Below are 13618 nucleotides of genomic sequence, written 5' to 3' on the forward strand. Positions count from 1 at the left end.
ATCTGCAACATGCTTGAACATGGATTGAAGCTGCTCCATGACCATTCCTCTGATTTAGTGTGATCCTATTGATGACTGCTCTGCTTTATGAAAAATGGCAGCTGTTATGAGACAGACAAGAAAACTGATGGGTTTTGTACCTACAAATGTCCACTGTCCCTAAGGAGTCCTCCTTAGTGTGCCCTACAAATATGCAGCTTAATAAAGAAGGTCTAATATTTCCTGAGTGAAGTGAGCTTAGAGCACACTAACAGATACAGACAAAACGGAAAGCACTTGAGAGCTTGCTAGTTGTACTGCTTCAATGTTGTCCAAGTTCCCAGAATGTATTTATTAAATTAATTTTAAAAACTGTCACTGCAATTAACTTATCTTTTCATTTTTTGCTGAGAATTCTAATCTAAAACATGCAATTCTCTTCTATTCATCTGTGACACAAGCAGAGCAGTAAAATCTTCCTTCATTTCATTGCTATGTATTTGCTATAGATAAAATTCCTAGGCCCTTTTGCTGTGCTAGTTTTATTGGTTCCAAGCACATATATCAGCACTAGAAGAGACTTATGAGATGTGTGGTAGAAACGCAGTTTGGAAAACTGGCAAAGACGTCTTGTATTTCACAAAAGAATAAAATTTTAAAAACTAGGTCTCAGATTATCAAAGTGATTTACATCATAGAATCCTAGGACTGAAAAGGAACTTGAGAGGTCATCCAGTCCAGTCCCCTGCCCTCATGGCAGGACTAAATACTGTCTAGACCATCCCTGATAGACATTTATCTAACCTACTCTTAAATATCTCCACAGATGGAGATTCCACAACCTCCCTGGGCAATTTATTCCAGTGTTTGACCACCCTGACAGGTAGGAACTTTTTCCTAATGTCCAACCTAAACCTCCCTTGCTGCAGTTTAAGCCCATTGCTTCTTGTTCTATTTGCAGAGGCCGAGATGAACAAGTTTTCTCCCTCCTCCTCATGACACCCTTTTAGATACCTGAAAACTGCTATCATGTCCCCCCCTTAAACTTTTATTTTCTAAACTAAACAAACCCAGTTCTTCCAGCCTTCCTTCATAGGTCATGTTCTCTAGACCTTTAATCATTCTTGTTGCTCTTCTCTGGACCCTCTCCAATTTCGCCACATCTTTCTTGAAATGCGGTGCCCAGAACTGGACACAATACTCCAACTGAGGCCTGATCAGTGCAGAATAGAGCGGAAGAATGACTTCTCATGTCTTGCTCACAACACACCTGTTAATGCTTCCCAGAATCATGTTTGCTTTTTTTGCAACAGCATCACACTGCTGACTCATATTCAGCTTGTGGTCCACTATACCCCCTAGATCCCTTTCTGCTGTACTCCTTCCTAGTCCGTTGCTTCCCATTCTGTATGTGAGAAACTGATTGTTCCTTCCTAAGTGGAGCACTTTACATTTGTCTTTATTGAACTTCATCCTGTTTACCTCAGACCATTTCTCCAATTTGTCCAGATCATTTTGAATTATGACCCTATCCTCCAGAGCAGTCGCAACCCCTCCCAGCGTGGTATGATCTGCAAACTTAATAAGCGTACTTTCTATACCAATATCTAAATCGTTGATGAAGATATTGAATAGAGCCAGTCTCAAAACAGACCCCTGAGGAACCCCATTTGTTATGCCTTTCCAGCAGGATTGAGAACCATTAATAACTACTCTCTGAGTATGGTTATCCAGCCAGTTATGCACCCATCTTATAGTAGCCCCATCTAAGTCATATTTGCCTAGTTTATTGATAAGAATATCATGCGAGACCATATTAAACGCCTTACTAAAGCCTAGGTATACCACATCAACTGCTTCTCCCTTATCCACAAGACTCGTTATCCTATCAAAGAAAGCTATCAGATTGGTTTGACATGATTTGTTCTTTACAAAACCATTCTGGCTGTTTCCTATCACCTTGCCACCTTCCATGTGTTTACAGATGATTTCCTTAATTACTTGCTCTGTTACATGCTGAGGGGTAATGCAAAGCTATGCCAGTCCAGGAGCAGCAGCCAGCTGATGGGGGTTGCTGGGTAGGCATAATTGAGTTATGTCTACCCTGCACCTAATGAGCTCTCCAGGCCCTATACTGTACCTGTAGCACACAAATTGGCCATGGAGCTAGCCCACACAGCAGAATACAATGGACCTTCCAACCCCTTACTTCCTTGTACATAGGGCAAGTAACAATCCATCACTGGGGGGTCACTTCTCCTTTGTCTACACTAGGGAGTTATTTCAAAACAACAAGTGGTGCATCCACACTACCAAGCCCATAATGGGCTGGTTACATTGAAATAACTCCTGCTTTCCATGAGAAATAATGCTAATTTCAAAATGGTTATTTCGAAATAGCGGTAGTATGGATGCTCTGGTTCTGCTATTTCAAAGTAGCTACTCAGAGTAATTCACACTAATTACTCTCCAGTACTTCCTGGGGCACTAAGTTGAGGTAGCATGTCCATATTAACAGAGCCTGCCTCAGACTAATTTTGAGGCTTCCCCATAGCCTGGCCACACTATTTTGAAATTATTGTTTTGGGAGTTATTTTTTCAAAATAAGTTGTTTTGAAATAGTTTCCTAGTGTAGACATGCTCTTAAATGGCTACATCCTCAGATTATTTTACTCCTGTTCTGCTCCCTGCTGCTGCTTTTTATCATTTATGCAGTGCCACAACAAAAGAGGGTGAAGAAATAGAGCCGGCTGTAGTGGTGTTTACAAAACAGAGACGCATTGTTCTCCTTTGTGCTTTCCTCCTTCCTCCTCCCTACTGTTCTTGCTTTGTCTGAAATTTTAATCCCTTTTCCCATGGAAGTACTGACCCTGATGCATTAATGTCCTTTTTTAAAAAAAGGGAATTAATCAGCTTAGCGTGAGACTGGATTACATTTTAATTTTAATAGTGCTAAGATCTTTAGATACATTTTCAGTCTCTTAATTTTAGCAGGTCGGCATCTTTTTTCAGTCAGACTGTCATCTTTTTAGTGTGGCAGGGTTCTTATGCACTAGGCCTAGTAGTTGTCTCGTATATATAGCCATATTGTCCAGAGAGCTGGTTTATCTTTCCATTCATAATTAAGATGGAGATTTAGTCAAAGACACAAAGAGATATTAGGCATCCACTTAGGAACTGGGTGCCTTGCTGCCATTTGTGCCTTTGAATAACTGCCCATAAATACAGAGTAACTGTTAGAATTTTCTTCAGCTGTGGATTGCAGCGCCCCTACGGTTTGTATGGCTTATATATACATGGGAGACTTGAATGCTTATAATCAGAAGATGCCCTTTTACCTGAATGTCTTCAACAATTAAAGATTATTTAATATTTAAATCCAATTACAAATGCAGCACAGTCTTTTTTTTTTTTTTTTTTTTGGCAATTCTGAAAGATAGGCATTAACTCTTATTTAGGAGTACTTCCAGGTAACTGGAAAATAATTTTAAAAGTTCACAAAATAACTCACAAAACAGAATGAACTGATTAATTCAGTGTCTCCCAATCCCTTGTGATTTTATTACCAAGCTTGAATTTAGGAATTAACTGATCATACCAGTTAACGTAGTCATTCCAATTGTCCATCTAGGCTGGTATCGGTCTTCCACACTAAGCAATACTATTAGGCACAGGAACTAGGGGTGCAGGAGGTGCAGTAGCACCTCCCTCCCCCAGGTTTTAGCTAGGACTCCACTCCTGGTGCCAGGCCTGCAGAAAGAGATAAGGGAGCTAGCTTTCAACACCCCCACTAGTAAAAGTGTTCCCATGCCACTGATCAATACTAGGTGTGCAGAATAAAGTGGGAGAAAACCGATGGACAATTCTGCAATAAGCTGCCCATGGAGAATATTTCTTAACTATTAGGCAGTACAGTAAAAGCTTTCCATCAATCTGACAGTGTCTATATGGGTTTTTTTAGTCTAATATTTGGTAATTTCTCTATGCAGCATAAAAACAACTTAAAATATGTACATTTATCCAACATACATACATGTCCCAGATTTGGTTAAAGAGAAGATAAAGATTTGATACTGTATGGGCAGGATCCCCCCCCCTTTTTTGGGGGGGCATTTGGACCAAAATTTCAGAAATGAATGCCTGAAGTCAGTGAGACTCACGCAGTTAAATCTCTTCAGTACTTTTGAAACTCACCCAGAAGTAGGCATTTAAAGAGCTGGTCTAATTGTAAAAGGCCTCATAGGCAGTAGGTGTACACCATTCTTAAAAATCAGACTTTTAATTTAGGTGTATAACTAGGGATGTGAGTAAGCTCATTTCCAAAGCTATTGGCCATAGGTTCGTGCAGATATAGGGTTAAATAACACTATCTTCTCTCTGGTCAATGACATCTCCTTTTACCCAAAAGAAACTGATGGTCAAATAAGTGTATTATTAATTTCACCTCTCCTTCTAGGATTTGCTCTTTCACTCTGTCCTGTTCATTTCCTCCTTGTTAGCCAGCAAATACAACACAGTAATTACAAATGTGTGTGAATCACTGAGGGCTTGTTCATTAGTTACATCTATTGTTTAAAATAATTTTAAAATCTCAAACAAGAACATGGCAGTGTTCAGATTAACTTTCCCTAATGGTAACATTCTCTCCTTCACAATTGTCTGCACTGCATAGTTGCAGGAGCTAAAAACAAATGTACATGTGTCACATTAGGCATATATCTCCAGCATTACACATGTATGAAAATAAGTTAATCTTGGCCTCCCAAAGGAAGTTTACTAGGTAGCATAAGTAAGAGAGAATATCAGTGCAGAGGAATGTAGCATCTGAATAATCCCCTACCACCAGATAAGTTCTGAAGTGACGATGAGACATTTAATAAAAATAAATAGCAAAGTAAAATCAAGATTTTTTTTTTAAACAAAAGGCGACATTATCCAGTAACAGAATTCACATAAGTATCTTGAGCTAAATTTATACCTGGTGTGACTCCACTAAAATCAATGGCATTACACCAATAATAAATGTGGCCCACTATCTCTGTACTCCTAAATAGCTCAGGAAGATACAATCATTTTATCTAATGGAAATTGATGTTCAATTTGCCATTATTGATTCATTGCACTCTGATTGAGAAAAGCTCTGCAGTGTGAATTAATAAAAATACCTCACACTTTCAAAGGGCCTCCCAGCTACATATGTTATGAAGAGTCACAAATATTAATGAATTAAACATTTCATTTTCCCTTCCTTCCACACTCCTTCCCCCACACCCATGAGGTAAGTGGTATTATTCCCCATTTGACTGATGAGTAAACAGAGGCACAGAGAGACTAAATGAAGGTCTCAGTTTCACAAGAATTCTGTGGCTTTGTTTGGAATAGAATCCAGGTCCCTTGCTTCCCCTTTCCCTGATTTAATCACATGACTCTTCCCCCCTTTTGTCTTACATCAGCTAATCAGAGAAGCACTGAGTCATGAAAGAAGTTACAGACTAACTCTGCTACCCCTCTGGTGCCCATGAAAGAAGGGAAGTTATTTTTAAATATAAAACTGGTTTCTGATTGGCTAAATATTTATTTTAAAATGCTAATTCTTGAAAAAGCATTTAATTAAATAGGGAATTATGCCTCTAAGACTCTGTGGAATATATCTATAGCTCTTCTTGCATAATAAAGGTGGCTGGTTTTCATCTCAAGCTGCTATTGTGAAATGTACTATTTACATCCTGTAGCATAGGAAAGAAGTGGCAGCCTGAGATATTGGAATATGTCTTCTTTGAGATATTAATCCATTTCTTGGCTTCTGTTCTGTTTTAGCTAGAGATCTTTAGGATATATTTTCTCCTTTTAGGACAACACAAATGTATCAATTCTTACATACATGTGCAATGAAGAGGGATATATTTCTTAGTTTGTTTCTTTAATCACTTTCATTAGACTCAGTCTTACACAGAAACGTGTTGCAATTTAAAGAACAATAATTGAGGCACAGGATACATTCTAGAGCAGTGGTCACCAACCAGTAGGTCGGGATCTACCAGTAGATCTTAGAGCCTCTGACAGGTGATCCTGACTGGTTTAGCCATGAAACTATCAAGCATTGGCACTTCAGTTGCCCCTCTACTCACTGTCATGCTGCTCCTGCCCTCTGCCTTGGAGCTGTCCCGCTGGGAGCCTCCTGCTTGCAGGATGTGGGAGGGAAAAGAGGTGGGGTGCTGATGTGAGGGTGTCCCTCTTTCCCCCACTTCTGTACCCTGTCTCCACTCAGAGGGGCGGGGATGGTGTGAGCTTGGCAATGCAAATCTCTATCACTCTCACACAATGTGTGTGTCTGTCATTCTCACAAACACACACTGTTCTTCCCTTTCAGCTCCCGACCCAACACATACGTGAGGGGATTGTTGTTACTACTTATACTGCTTGCAAAATGTGTTATTTTTGGTTTTTGACTGTCCCTGCTCTGATACTACTCCTACACCCAACCTCCTGTCCCCAGCATGAGCCACCCTGCACCCAAACTCCTTCCCAGAGTTTGCACCCTGAAATCTTTCCTGGATCCTAATCCACCACACTAGGCTAATCCTGGACCTCCTCCCGCACTCCAAACTCCTCAGCTCAAGACTAGAGCCTGCACCCAAAACTCTACCTCAACCTGGTGAAAGTGAGTGAGGATGGGGGAAGAAGGGGGATGGAGTGAGTAGGATGAAGCCTAGGAGAAGGGGTGGAGCAGATGCCGGGCCTCAAAGAAAGGGCAGGAAGGAAGCGGGAGAAGTGTATTTGGATGAGGTAGATCTTACATTGCACTTAAATTGAAAAAGTGACCTTGTGTTCAAAAAAGTTGGAGACCACTGTTCTAGAGATTAATGATAGGCTAGAAAGAGTTTACTCCAGCCAATCATGAAATCCCTGCAGAAAAGTTAAAACTGCTATTGTAAACTGAACATATAAAAAGCCCAATAAGTATGGAGCTATTTTTCTGTAAATGGGATTACTGTTTCACTTGATATGAGTAAGGAATTGCAAGAGACTTGATGCTCTGTACATTATCTGTACTATTTACATCCTGTGTTGACATTCTAGTCAGCTGTATACTTTAGTCACATTGTTGAGTGATCCTCCAACTTCAGCACAGACTCATCTGAGTTCGCATCTGACCACCCTGCTGTGCACCAAATTAGCACCCAGCTGTGATTAATGACATCACTTCCACAGCTCAGCATGCTTGGGTATTTTCCTGAAGAAATAAGCAAAGATTAAATGTGACCTGCTGCAATTTTGTACAAAATTCTGTATCTTCCTGTCAGCAATACTAGCCAAGGAAGAGGAGATAGCTTTGTGTGAAGAATGGAATGCTAGCCATATACAGAAGCATGCTACTGTTCCCTTTACAGCTACTAAAGAATAATTTAAACTTTTAAGCCAGTTACTAGAGTGAATGTGGTGCATGATGTTCTACAGTGCTATTTATGGCCATTTTTTTCTTTAAAATGGAGGATCACCTGTCAAGATGTAACAGCCACTAGGCAAATTTGAAACTGGGACCTCTGGAGCTTAGTGTAGGAGCTTCTACAGCTTGAACTATAAAGCCAGCTAGCTCTTAGTTTAGGGCCTTAAGCTATGGAGTTCACTTATTCTTATCTCTTGCTGGAAGTGGTCTAAGTGCCACTACATGGGACTGTGAACCACACCCACTAGGTGTATGGGTTACAAAGACAATTAGTTGCAGCATGACTAAATAACATAGCTGCTCTGCTGAAGAGGGAGCACTGCATACTGGGAAGTATTTTCTCTGTGGGCTGCATTTTTCTGTTAGAAATAAAAGCAGCCTTTGAGTACCTGGAAAGGTGCCTGCCCTGCCCTGCCCTGCCCTGCCCTCTACACTGTTCTCTGCTTTAAAATATAAAGAGAGGAAGCAAAAACAGCTAGCAGCTCCTGGAGAAACTCCCCATTCCTACACACTAATCCAAGGTCCCCTCCATTTGGTTACCTTCCTCCTCCTTTAGAGGGGATAGTACTCAAGATCAATGTATTGCATACCAACTCCAGTTTGTAAGGAGCAAACAGGCTTATTTAAACTTCTAAGCTGTCATTGGAAATGAGCTCCAGAGTTCATACTGCTCCAGTTCAGGATATTTCTTGGGTTCACTTTATGTCGTCCCTTCATTTTTAATTCAAAACAAACTAACTGCGTAGTCTTGGTAGACCGTATTCTGCAGATCTTACTCTGGCAGCAATCCCACTTATGCATTGGGAGGTTTGTATGAGGACTGCAAGACCTTGCCTACTGGCATGACAAAAGTTTGTCCTGAAAAGACGCCATTTGTTTATAAGCCAAGGACAAAATGAAAGAACGCTATGAAGAGAGCCCTGTTTTCATTAAGATCTTTTAAAGCTGAGTTCTTACTAAGGAGCCCAACTGTCATCTTTTTCTAGGTACCCCAGCACAGCTATTGGAACACTTTAATCCAACAGTGTATGCTGGGCAATTCTTCTGTTGTTGTTGCCTTGATCCAGATTTTCCAAGGTATTTAAGCACCGCACTCCCATTGAAATCAATGGGAGTTGGCATCTAAATACCTTGCAAGATCTGAGCCTCAGTGCACATCAGGCACCATCTCCATTGTCCAGTCCCAAAGATATATACAGTAATTGTTGGGCAAACCAAGAGAAGTGTCTCATCTCTTGGTTTGCCCAGAAGAGGGGAAATGTGGGTGTGGAGTACAGAGTAACTGACACACCAGATTCTCCAGGAAATGGCTGTTGCAGGACATACCCAGTGTTTCATGCTCCATGGGTACAATAGGAGAATTGGTTTTCTAGCTTAACAGCCAAAGTGAACTTTTTAAAAAAATACCCACTTAGTCCTTTAAAAGGCTTCTGCCCCAATACTTCTAGCAAAAGACAGACCAGTATATCAAGTTAAAAAATATATAGGTGCCTGGGAATATTAATCTTGAGTATTTATCAATCGCATGAGTGTTCTGGATGATGCGTAGGCCTACATGGCCTTTCAGTCCCTTCTTTCGCGATGAATTAGATTCATTGGTCATGGCCAAATGAACCACCATCTTGTCTTGTTTTTCTTCCTCAGTCACTGTCTGGCTTCTTGTGTATCCTGCAAGGCTGTTGGCATCAGATTCACTGCAGGTTCCATCCAGCATCATAGTTTTTGTCTGAGATATTCCACATGTGCATGGAAACTGAGAACAGAAACACAAGAAAACAATAGTCAAATACTGGAGGCAAAGATGAAACCCTTCTTTTTATGACCAACTTGTAAAAATAGGAGCTGCACATTATAGTTCAACTGTGATATTTTTCTCTATTAAAACACTAGTTTTCCAAAATGAAAAGTTGCTGACTAGCCATACTGGTTATAACTTTTATTGTGTCTGGATTTGTTTCTGAAATCCTATGTTATGTGGTAATTAGGGATGGGAAATTAGTTTGATTTACATAAAAATTGATCGGACTTTTTTTCCCAGTTAATTAATTCAATTACCTCTGGCTGTTTATGCATTCATTTTCATGCTCGGTTTCCCTATGGATATTGTAGCGCAATAGACAGTAATGTTTGTGGAAACAGTGTTTTAAGTATAAATGAGAAAAATACTGACAGAAAGCAAGTTTTGATGTTATAAATACAAGTATTCTGCCTGGAAACCTGACTCTAAGATTACACATATCCAGCCACAGAACAGAAAAACTCATCCCACTCGTCTAATCAAAACAGCTAATGCATCTTGAATTCTGAGTATCAAATATTCATAGCACACTGCTCATGAACTCACTGACCAATAATAATTTGGCAAATGATTTTGGACAACAAACCAAATTGCTCACCGATAATTCATTAACTGAAAAGAGAGACTACTGTCTCAATTCCAGTTGTAGTAAAATAATGTAGATGCTCAATGCACAAGGAGTATACTTCTGACCTAGGCTACAACACAGTTGTTCCAAATGGCTTGTTCCCACCAGTAATGGGATTCTTTTAGAACTCTTTTTGACTACAACCTAATTTAAACTATTTTTAAAAACACATTTTATATTTGGATTGAAGGCAAGTGAGTATAGATGGAAATCATGATTTTTGATCATTTAAATTAATTTTATTTTTGGCTCTCCATGAGCAACAAATTATGTTTAATAGAATGCCCTCTTCTTTCAAAAAAAGTATAGGGGGAGATTAGTATAGGGGGAGATTAAATCGGGATCCTTAGCATCTGGCCCCTCAGCTGATGGATCCAGGATGCAGCAGTAAGCACCGGGCAGTGGTACTATGCATAACTGCTTGCTACAAGACCAGCTGCTGCAGGACTCAAGAGGAAGAAAAATACTTTTGATCCAAGTGACTCTTAGCCGCCTTCCCCCCCACCCCCCAAAGTCAGGTTATGATTTGGCCTGAGGGAAGGGAGCCAAGTGGCTCTGATTTGTTTAAGATATGTTGTATACATTGCCAGGATTCTAAGAAGATAGTGGCAGGAGGAAGCAAGCCCAAAGTTTAGATGGTTCTGGTCCCATGTAATCTTAATTCATCCCTGACATATTCCCAAAACCAAATTTGCACGCACACATACAGAGAAGAGGTGTGCTGAATGACATTTCTGGGGAGTGAAAAAATTCAGATTTGGATTCCCTTGGGGCTTTCACAGCTGAATGTCATTGGCTAATGAGGTCAACATTTATTCCAATGAGACACAATATAGTCTCTCTTCTTGGGCCACTCCTGCATCTTGGACAGATTGAAGATATATCAGAGAGAAGACTACCTCAATAATCAAGGTGGTAGATAACCAGAGCACAGACAAAAAAAAAAGATTGTATTTTTGAATTGGGACTGTTCTGTGTGTTTTGGCAGAGAACTGTCTAAGGCATGTTGCAGACACACTGATATATGCAGGACTAGACAGCAAGAAACACGTCAAGCTAAAAGACAGATTTGCCAATGGGCAGGGGAGGGACACTTGCTACCCCCGCTGCAGCTCTGCCTTTTAAATGTAGTAAGAACCACCTGCTTCTTACTGTACTTAAAAGACAGAGGCACAGCCTAGGACCCAGCCCGAGTAGGGCCTGAAGCAGTCCCTGGCTCACACTGGGTCCCCATCTGCTGCAGCTCTGCCTCCCCTGCCCTTCCATTTGCACCATAGAGATGGTGCTGAAGGGAACCAGCTTTTAAACTGGCTCCCCCCAGCACTGCCACCTGCTTCCCCCTGCCTCCTTGCTGCCTCTGATATAGAATGCGAGTAGTCGACTCAACTACCTGATAAGCCTAGGCTTATTGGGTAGGCAACTATTCAGCTACTCTTTTACATCCCTACTGTGAACTCCTTGAAAGAGCAGGAGAGAAGAGGAATAGCCACCAAGAAAACATAGGTTCTCAAAAGCCAAGGATGGACAGCATATTAAGGAGGAAGCAGTATTTATAGGCTGCATACGGATATCAGAGAGTCTGTAGGATTGAAGGTTGCAGAAGGCTTATGTAGAATAAGAATGAGATAGAATACATTAGACTTGGCCAAGAAGAGGTCATGGGAGATCTTGGTACCAGCAGGTTCTATGGAGAGATTGGAAGCCAGAGAGAAGTGAAACTGGGAGTGAGGCGAGAGAGAGAAAAGCTACCAGTTATAAGCTGCTACTTCAGTGACTTTAACAGTGTCAGAGAGATGGGGATGGCAAATGGGGAGGCAGCTGAGGGATACTATTAGCATATTTATGTAAGTAGGAAATGATGACATCAGGGAGACATCTGGAACAATGGAATATAGAGATTACGTGAGACCTCAGACTCGATCACTGGGCCAAAGGAGAAAAGCTAATTGGAGGCCAATGGACTATGTCAGAGGGGCATGAAGTGAAGGAAGCTCTCAGGCACGATAGATCTTGAAGACTCAGGACTGAGGAACAGAGTGATTAGAGAAGAGACAGCTAACATTTACACAAAAACTCCTGAGGATACCAATCCTGGGAAAGAAAGCACAGAAAAGGTCTTCAGCCATTAAGTGGCGTTTCAGTGAAGCAGGCACATTTTTAAAACGATCATTTTAAATCAACCAACAGCATGAGTTAATCATAAAAATAATCCACTTAGCACCATGACCTTTCATGGGAAACTAACAGAATAAATATGACTATTTGTTGCTCAAGTGTGTTTTGTGCCGTCGAACAATTCTACTATTTATTGAAGCCAATTTTGAAATGTACCTGATTGTGAGTTAGGGGGTCTATAATTCACTCAGAATAATATGTTTTTGTAACTTTAAAATTGAATTTTGGTAGCCTGTGACAGGGTGAATCAACCCCGCACTGAAGCTGATGGAGTGACCTTGGCCCAGCTAGCTGAGAAGCCCCGCCCCCCCCCGCCCCCGCCCTGCTGGGCATGCTCCAACTGGAGAGTGACTATAAAAGCCTCATGAGCAGCTCAGTCAGGGTTGACTGCTGAAGGGCAAGGAGGTGCTGAAGGAGCTCCTGGGGAGGAAGTGCAGCCAGGCCAAGAGGTGCTACACAAGAAGCCGCAGAGACAGAATGAGACTACGGAGAAGACATCTGCCAGGTGACAGTAGGAAGTAGCCCAGGGCGGGGAATTGATCCCTGAGCACTCACTGTGTGGCAGCAGAATTCCCTGCTGAACAAACAGTGGACTATGCCACTGCCAACAGGGCCTTGTGCTGGGACCCGGTGGTGTGTAAGGGCCTGGGTCCACCTCCCTATTCTGTATATACGCCCACATGGGGGAGTTTTTCCTGCATATGAACTTGAGACATATTACCCTGAGTAGCAGGGATTTGCATATGGACTTAGGCTGTTGGGCCACAATACCCTGAGAAAAGGATCAAGTGTATAGGCTGAGGCTGTGCAGTGCCCTGTAAATTGACTTGGTGATGGTCAAGTTGCCCCATCAAAGGAAATTAGGCTTGAGGGGTCTCCAAGAGTTGGTCACCCCTTGACACAGCCAAAGGGAAATATGAGTCTGGATTTCCCCCCTCTTGCCCTCCCCCATGTTCTCTACTGACGTCCAGGTTGCACACATCCCCACTTCTGATCTTTGTTTCTTTCTCTCTTCCTTTTGTACAATGATCAAAGAGAGCAACTCCTGTTTTTGTGGTGTCAGCACTTCAGTGTGAGCTTCTGCATTGTAAACAAATTAATCACATACCACCGCAAATTTTTCCATTTACTTAAACACAATATAAAGCACACCACCTGTAAAGTGATGGTCTCACCTTCTCTCGCATCTTCCTCTCCTTCCGCTCTTGCACTGTGGTCAAGTAGTTCACTGCTGCATATTCCAACACTGAGAGAAAAACGAACACGAAACTGACCCAGAGGTAAATGTCTACAGCTTTGATGTAGGAAACTCGAGGCATGGAGGCGTTCACACCAGTGATGATTGTTGACATGGTCAGCACCGTGGTTATCCCTGGAAAAGCCCCCACAAAAATTCACTTCATATGCCAAATAAAGATCAGAAGATATCTACTACTCATTAGTTTTGTCTCAAAATACATTACTTTCCTCAGCACCACTCTTAGATGATAAAAATGATGTATTAGGTCATTCTGTCTAGTTGCCTCGCAGGGTAGAATTTTTCCCTCTACTGCATTCTGGACCACTCTGCCTAGTCAATTTTTTTAAATGT

General features: G+C 41.4%; 1 protein-coding gene across 1 annotated transcript in view; it reads right to left on the bottom strand.

Annotated features, from left to right (window-relative positions):
- Positions 1-3432: 3432 nt before the first annotated feature.
- Positions 3433-13618, bottom strand: part of LOC102452429 (gamma-aminobutyric acid type A receptor subunit rho2) — a 60651-nt gene continuing 50465 nt past the window's right edge. The window contains exons 8-9 of the mRNA XM_006133301.4: positions 13203-13399; positions 3433-9179 (exon numbers count right to left, since the gene is read on the bottom strand). Coding sequence (XP_006133363.3) covers positions 8871-9179; positions 13203-13399 — 506 coding nt within the window. The 3' untranslated portion in view covers positions 3433-8870. The remainder of the gene's footprint in view (positions 9180-13202; positions 13400-13618) is intronic.

This window comes from Pelodiscus sinensis, chromosome 3 (genome assembly GCF_049634645.1).
Source record: "Pelodiscus sinensis isolate JC-2024 chromosome 3, ASM4963464v1, whole genome shotgun sequence".
NCBI classification, from domain to species: domain Eukaryota; kingdom Metazoa; phylum Chordata; order Testudines; family Trionychidae; genus Pelodiscus; species Pelodiscus sinensis.